The 23,166-nt window shown below is 45.9% G+C and overlaps 1 protein-coding gene across 6 annotated transcripts in view; it reads left to right on the top strand.

The window, feature by feature from the left end:
- The window catches only part of CALN1 (calneuron 1), a 532,439-nt gene that overhangs the window by 328,125 nt on the left and 181,148 nt on the right, over positions 1-23,166 (top strand). For all 6 annotated transcript variants that reach the window (XM_040456205.1, XM_040456203.1, XM_040456207.1 and 3 more), the window contains one exon: positions 13,063-13,175. In XM_040456205.1, coding sequence (XP_040312139.1) covers positions 13,063-13,175 — 113 coding nt within the window. The remainder of the gene's footprint in view (positions 1-13,062; positions 13,176-23,166) is intronic.

The raw sequence follows: 23,166 nt of genomic DNA, 5'->3' as shown, positions 1-23,166 counted from the left end.
GCCTGTGAATTTGCGTCTTTGGAAATCAAACTTTTTAGTTCCTGGGAGCCTTTGTGTCTTCTGATTTTACTCCCTGAGAGCTCAGATTTCCTTCCTTTTTGTTTTCTTTCTCTTGGTACATTCTTCCTCCTCCCATCGCGGTGCAGGGGGAGCCACGTGCACCAAAAGCGGTCGGGTCCCCTCCCTCTTTTCACCACACCTCCCTGAAGGGAGCTGCTATTTCTTTGTCTGCCTATAGTTTTCTGCCCTCCTTCTCTGCCAAGGCGTGGGTTCTTGGGCATTGGGAAACGCACAGGTAGAGGGGGGCCCCATGATGCCCATCTTGTGTCTGAGCAGAGAACAGGTGTCCCTCTTCCAGTGAGGCTTGAGGAAGCCCCTCTCTGGCGGGGAGACCCCAACCTACAGAACAGCCTTTCTCCAAGTGTTTTGGGAGTCAGTGGGGTCAGGAACTACCCACCAGCCTGCCGGAGTGAACGGGTGCCACTCTCCCCAGGGGCCTCACAGGTGAGGTAGCCGGACCCTCCACACCCTCCCTCTACCTTCCTTCACCTTCCCTCCAGGCGCCCTCTCTGCCCAGACCTGCGCCCACCACAGAGGGGACCTGCCAGGAGGCTGGAGGGAAATGATTTAGGAGCCCCTGCTGCTGCCTTCTCCAGAAGTCCCTTGGCTCTTCTTTCCTGTAAAAAAGATCTAAATGGTTTTTGCCGCCACACAAGAAAACCATTGATTTTCTAAATGTTTGTCTGTACCTAGCCACCGTTACTACATTCCCCAGAATCACAGTTGGGTCTTTTGTTTTTTCTAGACAGACAATCATACTGTCCTCAGAATAGTGATCATCTTGGTTTCCCCATTCCTGTGGTCATATGTTTTACTTCTGTTTCCTGCCATATTGTTGGCCAGCCTATTGGGAATGATTAGAATAAAAACGGTAATGTAGCATCCTGGTTCCTTGCTTATTTGAAGGCAGATTCTTTCCACATATGCGCATGTCCGCTGTTGTCTTGAGATCCATCACTCTTACTTTTTTTTTTTTTTTAGGAAGTCTTATTCTTTGCCCAGTGTAAAAAGTCCTGAATGGATATTATATTTTAATCAGATCCATAGAGACCAGCACTTTAAGGAATTGCATCTATTGATGTGATTTATCATATTAATTGATTTCCCTAATATTAAATTGTACTCAAGTCTTGGAATAATCTGTATGCAGCTGTGGTAAGCTGTGCTTTTAGTATATTTCAAATTAGATTTTCAAGTTCAGGCTTCAGGACTTTTACCTGTATCCGTAAGTGAGGTTTGTCAGTAGTTTTCCTCTTGTGTATTTTGGTATCAGAGTTACATTTGCTTTTCCTCTTTTGCTTTATCCTGGAACAGTTTATATGACAAGAAGAATATTATTTCTCAACAATATGAAAAAACTCAAGGTGCGATTGTTCCCATTTGAGAAGCTTTTCAGGTATTTTATTAGAATTGCTTTATAAATTCTTAAATCGTATTCCATTGCTTTTCAGTCTTTTCTTAAATCACTACTGACAAACTGCCCCTTTTCAATAAAAGCACTAGTTTCACACCTGAAAGACTCCACCAGAAAACTTCTAGAACGAATACACAAAATCAGTAAAGTCGCAGGATGCAAAATCAATGTACAGAAATATGTTGCATTTCTACAAAACAATAGCGAAGCGGCAGAAAGAGAAATGAAGGAATCAATCTCATTTACAGTTGCACCAGAAACAAGAAGCTCTCAGATAGCCAGGAATAAACCTAACCAAGAGGTGAAAGGCCTGTACTCTGAAAACTAGAGAGCACTGATGAAAGAAATTGAAGATGAACCAAAGAAAGGGAAAGACATTCCATGTTCATGGATTGGAAGAAGAAATATTGTTAAAATGTCTGTACTACCAAGAGCTATCTACACATTTAATGCAATCCCTATCAAACTACCAACAGCATTTTTCGCAGAGCTAGAACAAACTTTCTTAAAACTCGTGTGGAACCGCAAAAGACCCCAAATAATCAAAGCAATTTTGAAAAAGCAAAGCAAAGCTGAAGGCACCGCAATTCCAGACTTCAAGTTATCAAACCGTACGGTTCTGGCACAAAAATAGACACCTAGATCAATGAAATAGAAAAGAAAACACAGAAATTAACCCACAACTATATGGTCAATTAATCTTAAATTTTTTTTTTCAATGTTTATTTATTTTTGGGACAGAGAGAGACAGAGCATGAATGGGGGAGGGGCAGAGAGAGAGGGAGACACAGAATCAGAAACAGGCTCCAGGCTCTGAGCCATCAGCCCAGAGCCCGACGCGGGGCTCGAACTCCCGGACCGCGAGATCGTGACCTGGCTGAAGTCGGACGCTTAACCGACTGCGCCACCCAGGCGCCCCTATGGTCAATTAATCTTCAACAAAGCAGGAAAGAATATCCAATGGGAAAAAATCCTCTTCAACAAATGGTGTTGGGAAAACTGGACAGCGACATGCAGAAGAATGAAACTGGACCACTTTCGTACACCGTACACAAAAATAACTTCAAAATGGATTAAAGACCTAAATGTGAAACAGGAAACCATAAGAATCCTAGAAGAGAACACAGGCAGTAACTTCTTTGACATCAGCCTTAGCAACTTCTTTCTAGATATATCTCCCCAGGGAAGGGAAACAAAAGCAAAAATAAACTATTGGGACCTCATCAAAATAAAAAGCTTCTGCACAGCAAAGAAAGCAATCAACAAAACTAAAAGGCAGCCTACAGAATGGGAGAACATATTTGCAAATGACACATCTGATAAAGGGTTGGTATCCAAAATATATAAAGAACCTATAAAACTCAATACCCCCAAAATAAGTAATCCAATTAAAAATGGGCAGAAGATATGAATAGACATTTTTCCAAAGAAGACATACAGATGGCCAACAGACACAGGAAAAGATGCCCGATATCACGATCATCAGGGAAATGCAGGTCAAAAGGACTATCACCTCATACCTGCCAAAATGGCTAAAATCAACAACATGAGAGGGGCACCTGGGCGGCTCAGTCAGTTGAGCGTCCAACTTCGGCTCAGGTCATGAGCTCACGGCCTGTGAGTTCCAGCCCCGCGTGGGCTGTTTGCTGTCAGCACAGAACTCACTTTGGATCCTCTGTCCCTGCACCTCCTCTGCTCTCTCTCTCTAAAAAATAAACATTAAAAAAAAAAAGCATAGTATCTTGTTCCCATCTCTTATTTTCCCTTGTCCCTTCCTCCATGGTACCTCCTTTCATCCTCCGTTTGTAGGCACGACCCCAGAATATCACATGGACAAAAGCTCCAGCCACAGGCAGCACTATGGTGGGTGTGGGGACTGCAAGCTCCAGTCTCCTCTGCAGTGCCCTAAGCAGGCTGGAGACAGTAGAAACCCAGAGTGTAACAAGTCTTGGGAGTGGTTGTCAGTTTTTAATATACTGCTTCTTGATCATAATTCTTCAACCATAACTTCTCACCAGATTTAGAGCATTGGTGAATGGAGGCAGGAGAATAAACTCTGTTCAGAATTCTTTTACTGAATACTTACTAGACACTAGAAACTGCACTAGGCATTGCAAACCTTGACCTCACAACTGGAGTATTCGAAGGTGGTCAGTGACATCCATACATGCTGATGGTTGGCCAACATTGGGACCCATGGAATTGAAAGCGAAGAAAATGCAAGGATTGGTACAAAAAGGAGAGGGACGTTATTCTGGATACCCAAACAAAAAAAGAAATCTCCTTCCGAAAATTGTTCACTATAGAGAAAGAAAAAGGTTTAAGGAATACCTGCTTTGTATTCCCAACCTGGTAGGTGAAAACAGCCCTCCACAGACAAGGACATTGGAGGATGAGGTGAGAAGATAAGATCTTGAGGCACAAATGGAAGAAAGAGAGACCCAGCTTCAGTGAGAAGAATACATGAGAACACTAACAGTGTTCTACTTAATGCAGTTGTACGTAGTACACTCCTCTATGTGTTATGTGAGAAGTAATACATTAGTGTATTCATTTTATGTAGGTGAACATCAGTGCTCTTTAGAAAACCTATTACGTTGGGGGTGGGGAAGAAATTGCAGAGACAGCTCTATGAATAACCTACAGCCCTAACTCACTCTAAGTAAAGACAGAGGGAAATAAGAGAAAAATAAAATGATGCAAGAGAAAATGACAGAGTTGAAAAACAGAAATTGGAGACTTGAATTTCACAAGAAAGAATAGCATGGGAATACCCAAAAGAATCATACGAAGACATTTTCCTGAGCTGAAAGAGATAAGACTGTCTGATATTCTATCAGTTAAGAGCAGATCAAGTAGACAAAACTTAATAAGAGTTGCCACTTATTGTGACCAACTGCAGGCCAGGAGCATTGCTAAGGGATTTGACTTAAGGGGCCTCATTTATCTCTGTCAACAACACTGAAAGGTAGAGACGAGTGTGTCCATTTCATGAAGGCATGAAGGAGGTCCAGATAACGTCACCCATAACTGACCGCACCGTTGATTGAGACGAAACCCAGGCTTGAACCCTGGCTGATCTTGACTCCACAACATTTGCTCTTTGAGTTAGGCGGTGTTGGCTTCCAAAATGAGAATCCAAGCAATACAATCACAATAAGTAAGTCATCGGCCGTATACTGACTGCTGCAGCTAACAAACGTACCTCTCAAAATATTTGTGAAACATTTATAAATACAGGATTATATGCAAAATTACAGAAGCATCACCTAACTCTCTAGAACTGATACTAGCAGGCCACATTCTCCTATTCAAACCCAAAGAAAGCAGGATTTAATAGTAATCAACATTTAAACAGAAGTCCCTAAACCTCTCTGCAGTTGGCAAACACTCTCCTGATCAATAAAGAATACAAATTAGGGGGAAAAAATGCAAACTCAAGATAAATTTTAAAGAAAATGACAAGAATGTTACATATCTCAAATATGTAGGTATTGATCAAAGCTTTCCCCAGAGGTAAACTCAAAGCATTAAAAATAATTTCATTATTTTACAAGGTTGTGGGAAAAAACGAAAGAAAACATTCAAAGAAAAATTTAGAAAAAAAGTTAGACATAAAAATAATGGGGTAAGATACAGTAAAATTGGAGTGAGGGCAGAATTAATTAATTGGAAAATACACACCTGTATACGTATCGTAACCAGTGTATAAAAAAAGACCAAATTTCTTGGGAAAAACTATGAAACATAAATGACTGGCACATCAAATCTAGAAGAGTGCAAATAAAATTACAACTGAGGAAAGATATATAGCCACAAATATAAAAGAAATAAGCATTATGGGATACTTTGTGTAACTACAACTAATACATCTTTAAACTTGTTTTGCAAACCTAGGGTTTCCAATTGTTTTGTTTTTCTTCGAATTCCAGTTAGCTCACATACAGTTTGGTATTAGTTTCAGGTGTACAATACAGTGATTCAACATTTCCAAACATTCCCCAGTGCTCATCATAGGTGCATTCCTTAATCCCCACCGCCTAGTTCACCCAACCCCCCTACCACCTTCCCCTCTGGTAACCCTCAGTTAGTGAAGCGTCTGCTTCTTGGTGTGTGTGTCTCTCTCTCTCTCCCTTTCTCCTTTGCTCATTTGTTTCACGTATTAAATTCTACATAGGAGTTAAGCCATATAGTATTTGTATTTCTCTGACTGACGTATCTCACTTAGCATAATACGCTCTAGCTCCAACTTGTTGTTGCAAATGGCGAGATTGCATTCTTTTTTATGGCCGAGTAATACTCCACTGTGTGTGTGTGTGTGTGTGTGTGTGTGTGTGTGTGTGTGTACCACATCTTCCTTACCCATTCATCAGTTGATGGACACTTGGGCTGTTTCCATGGTTTGGCTGTTGTAGATAGTGCTGCTGCAAATATTGGGGTGTGTGTATCCCTTTGAATTAGTATTTCTGGATTCTTTGGGTACATACCTAGTAATAAGTAATCATAAGGCAGTCCTATTTTTAACTTTTTGAAGCACCTCCACACTGTTTTCCACAGTATGGAAAGTGGCTGCACCAGTTTGCGTCCCATGAAAATATCTGGAAACGCACCCCCCCCACACACGAGAAACACCTACAAACCTGGACTGCAGCTGCTCCCTGATCCGGGCAGCCGAGCAGAGATAGTCGGGCCGCCTTGGGAAGAGCTGCCTAACGCAGCGGCAAAGGAGCAGTCGGTTTAGGGTTGCCTTGAGGACCATCTGTGGGACTGATAGCATCCCGACGGAGGGGGAGACCACCGGAAGGCCAGGGGGCTTAAAACCCACCAAAGGGCAGAGAGGCATAGCCCACTTGGAGGAACTATAGCTCGAGATGCCTCTTTCCCTTCCCCCTCCACCTTGGCCGTTTCCAACCCAGGTGAGGCCAGAAACCATAGCTGGATGGTGGGGAGGGTGGTGGACCTAGGAAGGACCCAGGAAATGAACCTATTCCTCTTCTCTGTTGCAGACCACTAGGCTGGGTCAGGCCCCAGTCCAAGGAGGGGGCAAGATGCTTTTTCTACTAAGGCAGGTCTGGAGTCAACACGGTCGGTAGCCTGGACTGGGCTTCTGATTCCTGAGAGTCAATAACAAATCTACAGGGCCAGCCCAGGGCTTCCCCCAGAGCCAGGAGAGAGCTGTAAGACAGGGGAGCTTGGACGGGGAATTGGGAGAAAGTAAAGTGGTTCCTGCTTGCCTCCCGTGGAGGCCAGGGCATCCAGGACACCAGCTGCGTGGGCTCTCCCGAGGCCCTTCTTGGTCTTCCTTTGCCCCCTTCTTTCCCTCCCCCCTCTGCTCTTGATGAATTCGTCCCGAAGGATACTGAAGACAGACTTCATGGTTTCATTATTCTTTGAGCAGGTGGTTCAAAGATCAAAAAGGTATGAGAAAATATATAGTGAGATGCTGTCCCTTTCCTGTGCCTTGCCTGTCTGCCCAGACTCACACACGAAGAAACCAGTAACTATTATTAGTATTTTTTTTTTTTTTTGCGGGGGAGCAGGAGGGGGGATAAATATTTAAGCAAATAGGAGTATATCTCCTCCTTGACCCCCTTGTTAATCCAGATCGTAGCATATTATGATAATAGTTCCACACCTGCTCTTTTCCCTTGAGAGTCTGTCTTAAAGATCCTAGTAATCCGTCCATAGATCCTGAAGTCTTTTAGATCCTCGTTTTTAGCTTTCAGGCTCTCACCTCCCACCCCGCCACCACCGCAAAGCCAGCGTGCCCCAAAGACCCGCTCCTCCTGACTTCTCCATCATTCCTAATGAGCTCCATCGTCTGCCAGGTGTCCCAGATTCAAACCTCAGGGTCATCGTCGCCTCTTCCCCTTCTTGTCCTTCCAGGTCTTGTCAGTTGCGCTGGAAATGCATTCCCCCGGCTCCAGTCTTCTCCACCTCCTCCCCCCCCCCACCCCATTTCTACCCTGGCCTTCCTCTCCTGTTGTCTTACGGAACACCCCTTCTAAGCCGGCACTGCCCTGTCCAGCCAGCACTGTTCCCGCTGACCAACGGTGGGCCGTGTGCTCATGCTCCCTCTTCCTGACCGGGACACGTTCCCCTGACTGGCATCAGGGACACGCGGGGGCTTCTCTCCTGCAGGAACCCGGCAGGAAGGGAGGGCGGCCGCTGCTCCTGGCCATCCTGCCTCCTTTCCGGTGTCCCCCGCGTTACTCAGGCGGCACACCTCATCACCCCTTCCAGCTTGTTAGAATCCTTCTCCTCGGTAGAGGCTCACTGCCGAGTCGCTGAGAATTTCCTAACTGGGGCCTTTACTTCTGCCCTTGTCCTGCCTTGGCACATTACTTTTAGGTCAATCACAGCACCCACTTGATTCTGTCCTAGGTAACAGACTGCAGGCTCCCGGAGGGTAAGCCTGTGCCTTATTCCTCTCTCTTTTGCCCCACAGAAAACAGCCCCCACACCTGGCCCTTTGCAGGCATGCTTTCAGAATGCAGTTAATTGATTTCTCTCTTTTCTTATTTATTTTTTTAAGTTCATGTATTTATTTTGAGAGCGACGGGGCGCGAGGGAGGGGCAGAGAGAGGGAGAGAGAGAGAATCCCAAGCAGGCTCCGCACTGTCAGCGCAGAGCCCGACGCGGGCCTCGAACCCACGGACCGCGAGATCGTGACCTGAGCTGCAGTTGGCCGCTCAACCGACTGAGCCACCCAGGCGCCCCTGTGGTTAATTGATGTCAGTGGAGTCAGACATTGTGTCTTCCTCCTAACCCGTGTCCCTGTTCGGAGCCCACCCCCTTTTCGTGTGTAGTCCTTTCCTTCCTTGTATTTAGCAGTGATTTTTACTATAATTTCGCCTCATTGTGAATCTTTCAGCTGGTTGGTCTTAACGAACGATGTGTGGTCCTGACCCTCCTGAGGCTTCCTGCCCCAGTTTCAAGTGCATTGCTTTGACATCCATGGTGGGGGGACGAAACAGGACTCAGTCCTTAGCAGGGTTCTCTTCCTGCCCTTTTTACTAGGTGCACTGTGATATCTGGAAGCCTGAGAAAGGAAGATGAGGCCAGGAGCGAATGCCTTCTTCTTATCCTGCAGGTGCTCTCTCGCTCGAGCTTCGTGAAATAATTTCACCAAAGGGAGAGCGCTTGTTCAGTCTGTCACATTCCATGACATGTGGTGGCTCTGGGAAGCCGCCCACCTTTGTCTCTGGGGGCAGGTGACTCCAGAATGGCAACCCGATGTCACCGGGCCAGGCCTGGACAGGCCTCGTTTATTAGAGCAGTTCTTTTCAGCGGAAGAGGTTTCAGATGCCTGGAGGGTCTTATGCGAGAGGCCTGGGTCCGCTGGGAGTTGACCATCCAAGGAGAATCACCGAGACCCCCAACTGCAGGCCGAGTGGCAATTTGGGGAAGAAATGGCTTTTAGGCAATGCTCGTTTGTATTAAGGTCCCTGAAAGCCATCTCGCCCAATTTCCCACTACATTCCTTCCTAAGTGGCCAGCTAGGAAGACCTTTTATGTTCTCAAAGCGTGCAGACTCGAGCCTGTACTGGGACTTGTCCCGGGGTCTCTGATGCGCAGGCAGCTGGACAATGTGGAGGCTGATATCACGGAGCCCAGGCGGAGCCCCTCTGCGGCCACACACGAGCTGTGGGGCCGCAATCTCCTTTTAACCCCTTCTTGCCTACGTCTTCTCATGGCTAAAACGTGGAAGAGGAGAATCTGTTCATCGTGCTGGGGTTGAAGCAGACAAGATGATAAACACAAAGCCCTGAGCTCAGCATCTGGCATAGAGCACGTGTTAAATAAATACTTCCTCTTACTTATTGTGACTCTTTTCAATGATTAAGAAAGATCTCTTAGTCGTTGAGCTGAAGCCCATTAGCTAGACCAGAGGGAGCAATTTTGATTTCGTTTCGCCTCTATGTACCAGGCAGCCGTAGCCATCCCCTGCCAGGCAGTGCCGGGGTCAGGGAAAGGAATGTTCCAGACGGAGTCCAACCACAACCCTGCTTCCCCAGAGGAGGCCCAGGTGTCTGCACACAATTTGTCAAAGTTGTAGATACGTCAGTCTACTCCCAGAGTGGAATCCCAGATCTGCTCCCTGTGTGAGTTTCTGCAAGACACTGAACCTCTCCGTGCCTCCGTTTCCCCCTCTGTGGAAATGGGCTGCTGGAAGACTTCAGTGAACTAGGGTATGGAAATTTCTGTAAGCAATGCCCACCACGTAGTGGGTGCTCAGTAAAAGGGAGATATTTTGATTGTCATCAGACCTTCCGGACCTTGCTTCTGCCTGGGAATGGTTTTCGCATAAGGGACTTAATGAAAGACTTCCCTCTGAGATTCTATTTGTCTCAGTTTTCCTGGGATGGATGGAGTGGGGGGGGGGGGGGGTGGCGATGTGGGGCCACACTTCTGGGAGCAGCGTTGATAGCTTATGGGGTGTTCCCAGTTCTGTTTGTCCAGGAAACTGGGATCTGCCGAAGAGAGCTTTTCCTCCATCTCAATCGTAATAAAACTTTGTACTACTGGTTGGACTGGGGCTGAGCTGTGCATTATGAGAAGGGGTCTTCGTTTACGGTAGGTCTACAGAAAATGTGCTACGTATGCACTTACTCAGGAGCCAAAGCTGAAAATCCTAAGAGAGGTGACGGGGCCCCACCTCGATTGTTTCTGCCACATGTGGGCTTGCAGGAATCTCCCTTTGCTCCATAACAGTAAAAAAAAAAAAAAAATGGTGGGGGGACAAGGGGGATCATATTTTGATCACAAAAAACTCTGAAGTCCCAAATGTCTTCTCTTAAATAGGTAGAAGCAAATTCTCCCACGAACTGGATCTCCCCTCCAAGTCGCAGAAAGTCTGTGCTGAGAAAGTCTGTATTCCTTCACTGCAGTTAGCACTGCCCATAGGACCGTCCTCCCCCCTTCCCCAGAACTTTCTCTCTGGTCAAGGATTTGAGTGGTGGATGGGCTGCTCCTGCCGCGGAGGCCGTTTCTGCTGGTCAGTTTCAGGCTTGGTGTTCTCAGCCAAGGGCACCGTCTGTGAACACTCCCTGAGGACTTTGGCCACAATTCCGTGTGGACCCTTGACATATACCAGTTCTGCACTGCCCCACTCCCATCACCCTATGGGGGAGGGGAGGTTTCAGAGAGGTGAATGGTCTCTGTCCTCCCACCTGGCAAGCGGACTGTTCAAAGACAGCCCTGATTCTCCTGGCTCTGAGAATCAGGTGCCCCGCCACATCCTATGGGCCACCCCACTACAAGGAGACTTTGAAGACATTTGTTCCCCTAGTGCCTTACCCCATGGGATATTAATAGCACAGATGATTTGTGTATCTGCTTATGTACTAAGACCCTAAGAGGGTCACAAACCATTGTAATATCTAAGATTATCTCCTAGGAATCAATTTTCACCTCATCAAGGGTGATACCATATCTATAGAGAATGCATATTCTAGTCTGAGATTTTTTGGCCATCTGGCACCAGACAAGTAAGGGTGACTCGGGGTGAGCAGAGGGTCAATGCAGGTGGATAACGAGTGTGCCTCTGTCTGAGACTTGGAGCCACATGGAGCTAGCTCAGTGTGATTGCCAGGAAGACTGGGCCCTTCTTTTCCTACGCTTCCAACTTCCCACTTTCACAAATACTGGAGGACTATCTGGGGGCAAATATATTGGTCTGCATTTAAGATAGTTTCCTTGCCTCGTATTTCTCTTTAAAAAGTGAAGTTATTAGATCAAAAGGAATCAGCATGTTACAGCATCTAAAATACTGTCAGTCCGTATCCAGTATCCGGGATGAGTGTACCAGGAAGGCATAAGACAGCCCATCTCTTCTCTGTATCTCTGCCAGCATTCTAGAAGCCTTTGCTAATTTGAAAGGTAAGATGGTAACTCATCGTTGCTTGAATTAGCCTTCTCACGATGACCAGTAAGGGTGGAATTTTAGATGCCTCTGTCGTGTTGCACCGTGAGAAGGAAATCAGTTTCCTCCAGTAGCCCAGTGACTGTCCTACCCATTTGGTACTAAATCTTTCCTTTCCCACTGACTCTCCACGCCTCCCTTACCCCCTAGGGTGTTTTATCTACACCGCGATCTGTTTCTGGACTTCTTTTTCGGAATTATTGGCATCTTGATGATGACATCTGCTCAGCTTTTTGAAATAGGTTTTGAACGAGGACTCTTTGAAGGTGATTGCACTCTGGGAATGGATTGATGCGTCTGCACTTTGCCAAACTTGTGTGCAGACACCTGGGCCGTCTGCACCAGCTGGGCTAACATGTGGAGAGCTCTTGGTGGAGACGCCCCCCTTGAGCAGTTCTAAGGGCACAGAATGCCACACTGATGAGTCACTGGGGCTCAGACAATACCTTGAAGGCCTGCTTTTGTCTAAGTTGGCTCAAGTCCACCCTTGGGTGGACAGTGTCAGATCTCGCATGAAAGATGCTGAACTGAGCAAAGAAAAAACAAGTAAGAGATATTCATTCACTCTGTAAGTACATACTGAGTCCCCGCCATCATGTGGAATATGCAAAGAAGTTTCAGACTGGGTCCGTGACCTTGCAGAGCTCACGATGGCAGGTGGGAAATAGGTATGCAAACCAGTGACTGGGACATGGACTGATAGGGCCTGTGATAGATCGAGTTTGGCCAACTCTGTCCAGTGAGATGAGGGTCAGAAAGAAAAACAAAAAGAGAACCTGATATTTAAGATCCGTCTTAGAGAATGAGTTGACGTTCATCAGGTAGACCAGTGGGGAGACGGCATCCTGGGTAGAGGGAACAGCATGTACAGGGGCATGAAGTTCTGAGAGAGCATGGCATTTTGTGTAGGGGTGGGGAACAAAAGGCAGCGAAAGGGATAGTGGGACCTGAATGCTGTACTGTGTTCTTTGCCAAAGATAAGGAAACCACTGATGCTGGGGTGCCTGGGTGGCTCAGTCGGTTAAACATCCAACTTCGGCTCGGGTCATGATCTCATGGTTTGTGAGTTCGAGCCCCGCGTCAGGCTCTGTGCTGACAGCTCAGAGCCTGGAGTCGGCTTCAGATTCTGTGTCTCCCTCTTTCTGTGCCCCTCCCTCCCTCACATTCTGTCTTTCTTTCTCTCTCTCTCAAAAATAAATAAATGTTTAAAAAAAAAAAAGATGCCACTGATGTTTAAAAAGCATGATCATTTATGCTTTGAGGGGGTGTAAACTCAGAACTGTATGGGAGACGGCGTGGTGGTAAGAGTGTGAGGGCGGACAGCCATCTCAGTAGTAACATAATTATAACTGGGAACGTTAATTCTTGGAAACGTTTTCCTACCACAATCTTCAGAAGGGGACTGGCGATTGAATGAACAAGGAAGATCGAGCAGGCACAGGCACGGAAGAAGGGAAAGACTTGATCTCTAAATTTGTACGTGGGTGACGAGGACAAAGCTGAAATTTCTATCATGTACAGCTGGACAATTTTCAGTAATGCCCTCGACTCTTCATTGACCGAGGTCATGCCAAGGAGAAAAGCATGGTGATGTTTATTTCATTGGGGACAGTAGGTCAGTTTCAACTGCTTTTCAGCTCCTATTTCTATTTTCTCCTTCCAGGGGATGGCCAGGTGGACTTTGATGAATTCATGACAATTCTTGGCCCCAAACTCGTGTCTTCCGAAGGTCGCGATGGTTTTCTCGGAAACACAATTGACAGCATATTCTGGCAGGTGAGTACACATTTTTTTTTAAAAGATGACATTTGACAGTAAACATGTGCCGGGGACTAACTTTTGAAGCTGAATTCTTGAGCTTCTGCTCAGCATGTGAAGATCTCTTCTGGGATGGAGTGACATGTGTTCCTTGGACTGGATGTCTAAGTGGAGGTCCATACCAGTCCTCAAAGAATCAAAACTCTACTCACTTAAAGTTTAGACGAGGGAAATATCTCCCAATTTTTTTTTTCTTAGAAACAGTTTGACATTTGGGGGAAATGATATTCCTCCACTTGTGATTCACAAAAAATTTTTCCCTGGGGACACATAGAAAGGACATCACTGGTATTGCCTGAGCCCTTTGTTGTCCCTGGTTCCAAGGGACCTTGCAGAGTGGATGGCAGGATTGCCTCATGTGTTTAGACCCTATCAGTTCTCTTGTCCTTACTAGCACAGAATGATTTTATCTGAGAATTTGTGCTTGCTGCTTCTCAATTGGCTCTTACTTCTATCTTGTAACATCTCTTCGGACATTTCGAACATCTGCCTTTAAATTATTAAAATGTTACAAATCATTTTCGTATTAGTTCTTTAATCATAATATGTGACGATCAGTTCAGGCTTATGGAATTTGGGAAGGGGTTCTCAACTACTACTAAGCTCCGAATCAAATAATTTGTCAAATGACATTGAATTGTTGGTTAGACTTGTAAAACACTACTCCAATACACTCTGGTTTCTTTAATTTCTTGATGTGCTTTTTTTGTCTCAACCAGAGATAATTCTCTAATCTAGGAAAACACTGCAGTCGACATGTATCTCTTGTCTTTTTCTGCCACCCGTCTTGCATTTAATGAACAAGCGCTTGATATGAATATGTTATGCCCTATAGTCTGTCACCGTGGGGTTCACAAAAGACATTTAAGACATAGTCCTGGATCTTTAAGAATTTGGCTGGGGAAACACAATGAAGAGAGAGAAAACAAAGGCGAGATGTTTGGTGTGATGGTTACTAGTCTAATCTCCTTGAAGCCTGGTACTTCACTCTTCGTGCCCTCAGCACCTCACACATTGTATACCGTAGACCTTCAATAACCAATTTTTGAATAGGATGAATAGAAGTTCCAGAAAGGAGACAAATGTGGTCTTGAGGGGTCAGATAAGGCTTTGGGAAACAAAAACTTTGAAATGTGGCAGGGCGTAAGAGACAAAGAAGTAAAAAGAGCATTCCAGGCTGGTCACGATGCGTTTGATTAGCGTGGAGGCAGTGAGCATAGGATAGTCATTGTCCATAACGAAGGTATAGTTTGAAGGGAAAGACCTCAGGCCCCGCCGGCAGAATGGCTTTGGGGCCCGAGCAACGAGAAGTCTTGAGATGATCCCAAGGTCAGGGATAAGGCCATGGAGAAAAGAAGTCTTTGTGTGGAATTGAATTCTCAGCTGGACCTGTTGAGTGCAAGGAGGGTCAGACAACCAAGAGAGGGGGGCAGGTCCACACGGAGCTACGGTCGGGGATGGATGGCAGACGAGGAGCCAGATTTGTTATTCACCAGAGCTGGTGTTTGAAATCATAGGCAAGGATGAGCTCACCAAGAGAGGCTGCACAAATGAAGACGAGCACAGAGACAGGACCTGGTTCTGGAGGACATCCAGGGGAGTGAGGCACAGGAACTGCATCCCCACATTGACTCCCCAGCCGGTGGTTATGATCAGTCCTGACTCTCCCTAGAGAAGGACCTCCATGGTCCTACTTGCCATGTGGTGAGAATATTTCGCTGCTGATGCAAGCCTTCAGATATGACTCAACACTTGGAAGGACAGACAGGTAGAGGCCCTTGACAGAAATAAAAAATGAATACCTGGTTAAGAAGGTGGGGGAACACGGTTTCCCAGCAGGCCGTGTTTCAGCCCCTGCAGATTCGCTCTGGACGAACATTCTCCTTCTCTGCCTGATTTCCCTTCTTCTCTGCTCTGCTTTGTTCCCCACTCTGAGTGCTCTCGCTACCCTTTGCTTCTGCCTTCGTGGCCCCCGGTAGCCTTCTAGGCTCTGAGCATCCTTCCTGACCTCCATTCTGGAGGGCAAGGAGCTCCAGGTTCTTAATCTGCACCTTAAGTAGAGGCCTCGTATCTCCCAGGTTCTTCATAGTAGAGCGTCTACACAGCAAGGCAATATTTCCCTCTGTATCTTGACTGCCTCTACCATAATCCGGACATGCCATTATGCTCACAAAGTCTCTGTGTTTTTGTCTTCTTAAAGACCCTCCTCCTCACCCAGGGAGATAAACAGGGTGGGGAAAAGTGTGTAAAGGGGGAGAAATTCCATTCTGAAATATTTAAACGAATGCAGGAATGCACGGGCTCGGTGACAGTGGCTTTCCTCACCTGCTGGTCCTCACACAGCTCAGAATTTTGTGACTAGCAAAGGAGAACAGAGACCTCTATCAACTCTCAGTAGTCAGCTGTACCCTCCCACACTGCCCCCCTCCATCTGTCTATGCAGAGACAGCATGAATAAATGGTACTTAAAACATCTAGAGCATCCGGTCCTTCCTGGAAAAACGTTCATTTTCCCAGTGCTTGAGTGATTTTTTCAGGCTTAAAAGAAAGCTCTGTGCGTGTGAACGTTTGCATATGCGTGTGTATAAGCATGTGTTTACTTTGCTACAGTGTTTGAGGCGGATGTCAAAGAGTACCGGAACGGCAGCTTTCCGCCTCTGTCAGGGGATATTGATATCAGGAGGTGGAGACACTCTAGCACAGAGAAGATCGTTTACTTAAGACACTCGGGGGCGCCTGGGTGGCTCAGTCGGTTAAGCGGCCAACTTCGGCTCAGGTCATGATCTCGCGGTCTGTGAGTTTGAGCCCCGCATCAGGCTCTGTGCTGACAGCTCAGAGCCCGGAGCCTGTTTCGGATTCTGTGTCTCCCTCTCTCTGACCCTCCCCTGTTCATTCTCTGTCTGTCTCTGTCTCAAAAATAAATAAACGTTAAAAAAAAATTAAAAAAAAAAAAAGACACTCTGACAAGGCTTCCCACCAGGGACAAAGTCAGCTTCTTGTGGAAACGGGATGGTACACTTGGCAGGGGCGTATGAGTGATCTATTTGCTACAAAATGTAGATGGTGACACCAGAGATTGTGACACAAAACAACAGTACACGTATACAATCTCACATGGTTTCTGAGGGTCGGGAATTGGCAAGAGTGGTTCCAGCTCAGCGTCTCCCGCGGTTGCGGTCAACATGCCGGCTGGCGCTGTGATCATTCGAAGGCTTGACCGGGGCTGGCGGAAGTGCTTCAAGGTGGCTCAGCCATGTGGGTGGCAAGGTGACGGTGGCTGTTGGGAGGAGGCCTGGACCTCTCCAGAGTGCTGCCTGAGTGTCTTTGTGATACGGCAGCTGGCTTCCCTCCAAACAAATGACCCAAGAGAGAGTATAAGGCAGAGGCAATGGTGTCATTTATGACCTACTCCTGGAAGTCAAACTCCATCGTTTCTGGAATGTCCAGAACCAGTATCTTGGTTACACAGCACATCCCTAGTCACTGTGGGAGTGGAACACCTGGCGAATACCCAGAGGCCATGGTCACCGTCGGCGGCGGGGGGGGGGGGGGGGGGGGAGGTGCATCTTGGAGACTGGCTACCACCAAGGGTAAAGATTCTGTAATTGGCTTATCTTCCGATCCGACATTGCCACCATGGCCTTTCATTTTCCCCAGGCTTTGGTTTCTTCCTACCCCAGGGGAAAACTGTGACCATGTCTCTGCGTTCTGAGAAGCGATCGGAGCAGGCACTAGGCTCGTCTTGCTAAATTAAATCCATCCTCCTGGGCTCCTTCCTCACCGTCCCAGCCCACAGTGCCAAGAGTAACATAAAATCAGCCGGGATTCTGCAGCAACAGCTATTTATCCATTGGTACTCATCCCAAAAGTTATGAGCCCCTGGCTCCTTGCAGGAAATTGGTATCCGTGAAGGGGGATGTAATTGGCTACTAACACAGCCTCCTTCCCAAGGAGGACGATCTGAGAGCCATACCCCAGCATCTCCGCCTTTCCAGGGTCCTCAGCCTTCTGGGTATGAGGCTCACAGGTTTCTTGGCAGCCAGTTCAGAGCCTCTCTCTTAAGTAGATAATAACTGGTGGAAATTTTTATTGTGTTCTTACCCTTCATTCACCAGGTTTCTGTGTGTTTGCTGTTCCTGCAGTGATTTACTTGGGGAGGAAATGCGAAATGGTGTTTGAAGTCAGCGTTAGGACTTGGTGGGTGTTGACAGTGGAGAGGAGGGAGGGGTGGGCTGAAAGGTGCGGGGACTCGGGACCGGGGATGGTTTCCATTGCTCAGTGTTTCGGGTGGATGGCACCTGCCGGGAAGTGGGGTCCTCAAACATGACTCCACTTGTACCCGAGAAGAGGAGTCTTCAATACAGGAGATGGCCCCTGGTGGCAGGGGACAGAGCCCCACTCCTGAGTCACTAAGGGCAGTCCTTTACCTTTTTCTCCCCCCTTGACCACCGGTGCTGTGCAGAACTGTTCTGCAGTGAGTTTGCAGAAAGCATACGATGGCGAGGATCATGGTAAGGATCATAGGAAATCAACTAGCTCTCCCGGCCCCAGGGTCCAGCCACCACTTCTGTGAAACTCACAGCTGTGTCCAATGTTCAGGACACTGTAAGTTACCCTAACATAAAAGTGCATGGGACACCCATTCCCAGATAAGGTCCAGATCAGCGGCTGCCACGCCAACTTCTCCAACCTGAGGCCTGTTCAGCTTCCTTTCTAGCTGTCCACTCCTCCCCATCTGGTAGAATAATACACAACAGCAGCTGCTCCCCAGGAATCTCTCCAGGCTTGGCCTCTGTCCCTCCATCCCCGAATCCTGTCTCTGGTCTCCTGTCTTCCCCGGCTCTCCGTTTCCGCTATGGCCCTGGAGTCCTGGTCGCTGACCTATGCTCTGATGCAGAGGCCAGTCCTCTCCAGCCCAGGTCCCAGGCTTTTGCTGGGGACATTTACGTGCCGGCCCCAGGGCCGTGGCTAAGACAAGCAAGGAGCTGTGCTTACAATTCTTGACTCACAGGCAGTTGAGAGCACTTGATGCTCTATGCTCACGACCTGTGAAGAAAGCGCTTTGTAGAGCCACATTATGATCCAGATCTGTTGTGCATAAAAGTACGGGAAAGAAATACGTCAGAACATTCACAGCGATTTGTCATGTGTGGTAGGATGATGAGTGATCCCATCTTTCTGTGCTTTCCAAAAATCTCAACAGTGGGCCTGCATGAATTGTGCAATCAATCAGAAAAAAGGAAAACAAAAGAAAGAAAATGCGGTTCCTAGCTAGTCAAGAATCTGGTAAATATCTACATCGTTTTCATCCGTAACCCTGGAGATTATCAGTCCCGTGAGGCGGGCCGTTGGTAAAACTTGCAGGGCAAGCAAATGGAAAAACAGGAGAAATCATAGCTGATCCCGTGAGGCATTTGTTACATGGGGCCACGACGTGGAAAACACCAAGATCTTTCCTTTTTTAACGTTAAGGATAAATTGCGTTCCAGCAAGCGGAGTCTTTCCTCGCGTCAAATCTGGCACCAACAGTCTCCTTCTTTCCCCAATATTTTGTCAGCCTGCCACTCTATCAGATCCAACACTGCTGCTCCCCAGATCTTCATCATTGAACAGAACCACAACAGCTTTCAGGAGCGATGCCCATCACGAGGCCTGTTAGATTGACAGCAAGTGCCTGAATCCCCAAAGCGATTTGACTTGGGAAGTGTGGAGTATGGAAAGCATTAGCATCAGCAGTGGGTCTTGAAGTGTGGTTCCCGAACCGGCAACACAGGCATCACCTGGGGCTTGTTAGAAATTCGAATGCCTGGGCCCCACCCCAGAAACACTGAATCAGAAACGCGGGGTGCGGGGGCAGGGGGGCAGGGGGAGGGCGTCCAGCAGCCTGGGTTTCAGTAAACCCTTCAGGTGACCCTGATGCTCGCTCAGATTTGAAAAACACTGAGCCACTGAGATTCTGGGGAGCCGGGTGTGTGGGACAGGCATCTGGTCCAGCTTACGGGTCTGAGTCAGACCTTGGTAGTTTGCGGTTTTCTTTTATTTATCCATATTTATGAGTGTAATTGGTTGTTAGTCTGTAAGTTTCAGCTGTTTTAAAAGGTGGAGAAATTACATGTCAATAGTAACTAGTTTTCTAGTAGGACATGCCTTTTTTAAAAAAAATTTTTAATGTTTATTTTTGAGTGACAGACAAAGTGTGAGCAGGGGAGGGGCAGAGAGGCAGGATGACACAGAAGCCGAAGCAGGCTCCAGGCTCTGAGCTGTCAGCACAGAGCCCGACGTGGGGCTCGAACTCATGAACTGCAAGATCACGACCTGAGCCGAAGTCGGACGTTTAACCGATTGAACCACCCAGGTGCTTCCAGGACATGCCTTTCTAAGCATTAAACCAATGGAAGAATCGTAAATAAAAGTATTGAACTATTAAATTTGAAAGAATATTTAAAAATTTAAATTTTTAAATTTAATATTAAATATTAAATTGAATATTTAAAAATTTAAAAAATATTTAAAAATTAAATTTGAAAGAATATTTAAAAACGAAAAAAGGAAAAGATATGGTAACTGACAGAATAAAGCATACGTGAAGCACATTGCGACAGCAATGTGAAAACCTCTTGACGGTAGAGCAATGGAATAAGGAGCAGTAACTGGTCAGTATTTTCAATATACAGGTCAAAACAGTTCACCCTCACTAGAAATCTGAGAAATGTAAAATAGTAATTGGGCAACAGCTTTCACCTATCAGATTGGAAAAGAATAAAACTAGGATAATACCCAGTACAGTCAAGAGTTGGATGAAATGGACACGCTCGTATGCTGCTGGTAGAAATGTAAATTGTACAACTTGCCCGAAAACTCTCTGGTGATACTTAGCTACAACTCTTCAAACGTGAAACCCTATAATTAAAAATAATTCTATGTCTAAGACTCTGTCGTATGAAATTAGTCGGAGAGGTAGAAGAGGCGCTTACAAAGATGGAGCGTTATACAATTATTTGAAATAATATTTCCATGTTACAGTCCGTAGAGATTGCATATGCAGGATAATTACATTGCTTTTCTACATCTGTTAGACATCCATTTATATTCATGGACAAACACTAGAGAAAACACAATCTTCCCGACGATATTAGTTATTATGGATTGGGATCAAGGTGAATGTAATTTTTTCTTTATCTTTGTTTCTATTTCCTGAAGTTTCTACATTAGGGTATGATCTGTTCTGTTACTTGTCAGTGAAATTACCAAGACCTCAAGTTAACAAAATCGTATTATAAAACAAGTGTTCTCAATGGCAAAAGAAGATGATTGGAGTTTCTAACATATGTGCCCATTGTCATGGTGAACAAGGCACAACATTGATACGAGAGTATGAAGGCATATCATCAGAATTTCAGCCACCAGCCCCTGGGAGGAAAAACTCATGGAAGCCTCTGCATGGTGGCCCCCCCACCCAAAACTCAAGGCTGACTGTTGCCCACCCCCAGCACGTTTTTATACTCAGGAAAAAAAAAATTGAAAATAATTTTTCAAACCCTTGCTAAGTAAATTCATGACTGGTTCTTGAGTCTGTGGCTGGGGTGGGCTGACAAGTGACCTCAGCAGGAAGAGAATGTCACTGGTCACATTATCCGGAAAGTCCTGGCACCAGTGACTTAATTCTGATAGCCAAATAGAATCTTCCCAAGTTTTATGCAAGATCATTTTCTTTTATTCAATCAACTTAACCTCAGAGGTCTAACAGGGTTTATGTGTAATAAGGACACTATAGACTCTTGGGCAAGTGTAGAATTTTCATTCACAATTACCTAAATACAGAGGACTGGAGGAGAGGAAAAGTGGTTGGCTGATTCTGTGAAGGGTAGAATCTTGCATGAAAGTGCACCAGAAGCAGAGAAAGGAACAAGGCAGGCGTGAAAGCTGCTGGGGACCTCCCCGGGGCCAGGCAGACAGATCATGGCACCCAAAGGCAGGCTTCTGTAGAGAATGGGGGTCCTGTGCTTCATGGTCAGTGCCCTGGAGACCCTGTCCATATGTAATATACACAACTCAGAGTTTGGAGGTAAATGCAAATTCCTGAGGCCAAACACCTACTGTTGGCTGTTTTGTGTGTGTGATTAAGAATGCATAACTCGGGGCGCCTGGGTGGCGCAGTCGGTTAAGCGTCCGACTTCAGCCAGGTCACGATCTCGCGGTCCGTGAGTTCGAGCCCCGCGTCAGGCTCTGGGCTGATGGCTCGGAGCCTGGAGCCTGTTTCCGATTCTGTGTCTCCCTCTCTCTCTGCCCCTCCCCCGTTCATGCTCTGTCTCTCTCTGTCCCAAAAATAAATAAAAAAAAATTAAAAAAAAAAAAGAATGCATAACTCAAGATCTACCCTCTTAGCAAATTTTAAGTATCCCATATTGTTGGCTGTCGGCACCGTGCTGTGTGGTAGATCTCTAGAACTCGTGGATCTTGCATAACTGAAACTGTACCCTTTGACCATGACCTACCCACTTGCCCCTACTCCCAGCCCTTGGCAACCACGTTCTATTGTTTCTATGAGTCTGACTCTTGGATTTCTCATATAAGAGGGATCATTCGGTGTTCGCTGGAGACACTTTGTGACCACAGTTCCAGAGATCTTGTTGCCATAAGACAGAGTTTCTGAGGGTCACTTGGTCAGGGAGGTGGAAAGAAGAGATCTCAGCCACCTGCCGACTGGTGCGTGGGCCCTTCTCACCGAGCTCCCGCCCCTTGGGGCTCTGGGTCGTAGTCCCCACATCTTCTTGTTGAGGTACAACTGTGTATTTTTTTTTTCCACTTTTGCTATTCTGAATAAGCGTTTGATGTTGTCATTGTATGTCTCTCACCACTTTCTGCCAGTATTGTGGTTTTGGAATTTTGACTTTTATCTGGCTTCCTTACTGGATTCTCTCGTTAGTGGTCATGTGCTTTTCAGTTGATTTTCTTCCGTTCTGTATGTGACTCTGTCTCCACATTGCCGCAATTTTGTTTGCCCCATCTGACACTGTCTATTTTAATCCCACATATATTGAGTGAAACCTGACGATTAGTTATACATGAGGAGGGTGAGATTCGATGTTGATGTGTCTTACTTACCAACGGTTTATTTAATATGAATACATGATAGCTTTTAGCAAATGTCCTTCGAATCTCTCATTATAGGAGCACGTGAGTATTCACGTTTAGCTTATTGATATGATATAATGATTAATAAGTTCCCAACATTCAACAATGTTTACACTCCTAAGATTAACATTTGCTGTCATGGTAGGTCATTTTCTTAATGTAATTTGACTTTGTAATGAAATTTTAAAATTTGAGTTGACACCAACTGTGATTTCTTCATCCATATTTATCAATAAGAGCAGCCTATAGTTTATACAGAACTATAAGTGTCTCTGTTAGGTTTTGAAACAATTGTTCTAGCATGATAAAATCAATTTGTCCAGTTTCAGTCATTTTTTGTTGTTGTTGTTTTTGGCAATAAGTTCTATATGGTATAGATTTATTTAAGACCTTAAATCTGAGCAGGCTAGTCCATAAAACTGCTTGGGTTTTTTCTTTTTCTTTTTCTTTTTTTTTTTTTTTGAGGTATTTCTTTGATTATAACATTTGATTGTTCTTTAGTCTGTTTTGAAAATTTATATTGTCTTAAGGAAGTTTCCAGGTCCTCAAAATGACTTAACTTATGAGCATCGGCTTGTACACACAATTGTTTAAAACTTTCTCTTTTTTTAATTTTTTAATGTTTATTTTATTTTTGAGAAAGAGAGACAGAGCCCAAGTCAGGGAGGAGCAGAGAGAAAGGGAGACACAGAATCTGAAGCAGGCTTCAGGCTCTGAGCCTGACATGGGGCTCGAATCCACGAACCGCGAGATCATGACCTGAGCCGAAGTCAGACACTTAACTGACTGAGCCACCCGGGTGCCCTAAAACTTT

This window comes from Herpailurus yagouaroundi, unplaced genomic scaffold, assembly GCF_014898765.1.
Source record: "Herpailurus yagouaroundi ecotype Mexico unplaced genomic scaffold, PumYag 216, whole genome shotgun sequence".
Lineage (NCBI taxonomy): Eukaryota > Metazoa > Chordata > Mammalia > Carnivora > Felidae > Herpailurus > Herpailurus yagouaroundi.
The sequence above is the reverse complement of the archived record's forward strand: the minus strand, read 5'-3'. Positions and strand labels throughout refer to the sequence as shown.